This window comes from Plasmopara halstedii, assembly GCF_900000015.1.
Source record: "Plasmopara halstedii genome assembly, contig: Scaffold_3120, whole genome shotgun sequence".
Lineage (NCBI taxonomy): Eukaryota > Oomycota > Peronosporomycetes > Peronosporales > Peronosporaceae > Plasmopara > Plasmopara halstedii.
Window position 1 is genome coordinate 1835429 of NW_020190023.1, and position 1353 is coordinate 1836781.

Below are 1353 nucleotides of genomic sequence, written 5' to 3' on the forward strand. Positions count from 1 at the left end.
TAGTTCGACAATCCTCGAGTTCATGGAAAAAGTTTTGGCAATCAAGAACGCCCAGGAAAAAATTATTTCGTGGGGTGAGACCACGGATCTAATAAACAAGGGGGTGACATCAGAAGCTCTAATAGGAATCTTTCATCCGCAAGATAGTTCCGTAAACATTCTGGCCGACAAAAATTGGATTCAGTGGGCCTACCTTGTATGTCAATCTGATGTACAGTCAAAGGATGCATTTCAGTCGATTTATAAGGCTATGGCAGCTGGATTAACTGCGGAGCGCTTGGATACCATATTCAAAAATGGGATCGCGGATATCAGTACTCGAGAACTCGCCATCGAACTGCGCAATCGTTGGTGAAAAGATGTTAGTATCAAACAATCCAAAGTGCTAAGCCAAATTGATACCACCAACTTCTTTGGCGTGAATTTTGACAAGTGGCTCGCATATCTATCCTCTAGTAACCAAGCTGAGTATAATCGGAATCCTCGTGTATGTGAACTGAAGTATCTCATTCTACACTACAGAACGCCACAATTACTGGAAATTTTGGTCTACCCCAAAAATAGCGGAAACGTCAGGGCGTCGAAATATTTAGCAATCGTTTTTCAAGTTATGCTGTCCCAAAAAATTCGCCCATTCGTGGTCGTGAAGGCGTTTGCAAAGAATGATGGCGTCATTCCCATCTTTCTCAATGAAGTGGAGAACGAAATTCGTTTCCAATTTTGGCTCAATTATCACCTTGAATTCAATAAACGGTATCCTGAAGATGCACTGTCGCTGGTTGATATGCTTACCAAGGCTGTCGGCCCCGCAAGAGTGGCAGCTATATTGCTTACTGCACGAATGTCTACACACAAAACCGTAAGAAATCTCGGTGACAAGTACCTGGCATACCAATTTAACCAATGGTTTGAACGCTCGATGTCAGCGGTTCATGTTTATGCCCTGATATCAAATGACTTGGCAAGAAACCCGTGGAAGTTGGAAACGTTTAGTCTATCGGAGTTGGCCGGAGCGACCAGCCATGAATACTTAAAATATCGCGATAAGCGTCTACCAAGACGGACAATGAATTAGTTGCAGTCGCATCAAATGACTAAATTTGCAAGTATTTGATTGATACGTTAGTTTGATCAAAACTATCAGTCGAGCATGATCCGTTTTGCAATCCAACAACATTTAAATGTTTTTTCAAATGCTATCGCAATTTTATTCTAAATATATGTTTTGATTGGATATTAAAAGCTCAATTTTCGGGTAAACACATGACTCATTTACTTTCTATTTCGCAGGAACAGAGTTGATTTTCGCATTTTTTGGCAAGACACATTTGATTCGTCTTTGTTCTAAGCGTC

At 40.9% G+C, this 1353-nt stretch overlaps 2 protein-coding genes across 2 annotated transcripts; both read left to right on the forward strand.

The window, feature by feature from the left end:
- Nucleotides 1–22: 22 nt before the first annotated feature.
- Nucleotides 23–355, forward strand: PHALS_07928 (uncharacterized protein; the record flags this gene model as incomplete). The annotated part of the gene is made up of 1 exon (XM_024721477.1): nt 23–355. One exon carries the CDS (start codon nt 23–25, stop codon nt 353–355), a length of 333 nt encoding a protein of 110 aa, XP_024586572.1.
- A 255-nt stretch (nt 356–610) lies between these two features.
- PHALS_07929 (uncharacterized protein) lies at nt 611–947 on the forward strand (the record flags this gene model as incomplete). Its single annotated transcript, XM_024721478.1, has 2 exons — nt 611–859; nt 927–947. 2 exons carry the CDS (start codon nt 611–613, stop codon nt 945–947), a joined length of 270 nt encoding a protein of 89 aa, XP_024586573.1.
- Nucleotides 948–1353: the final 406 nt, after the last annotated feature.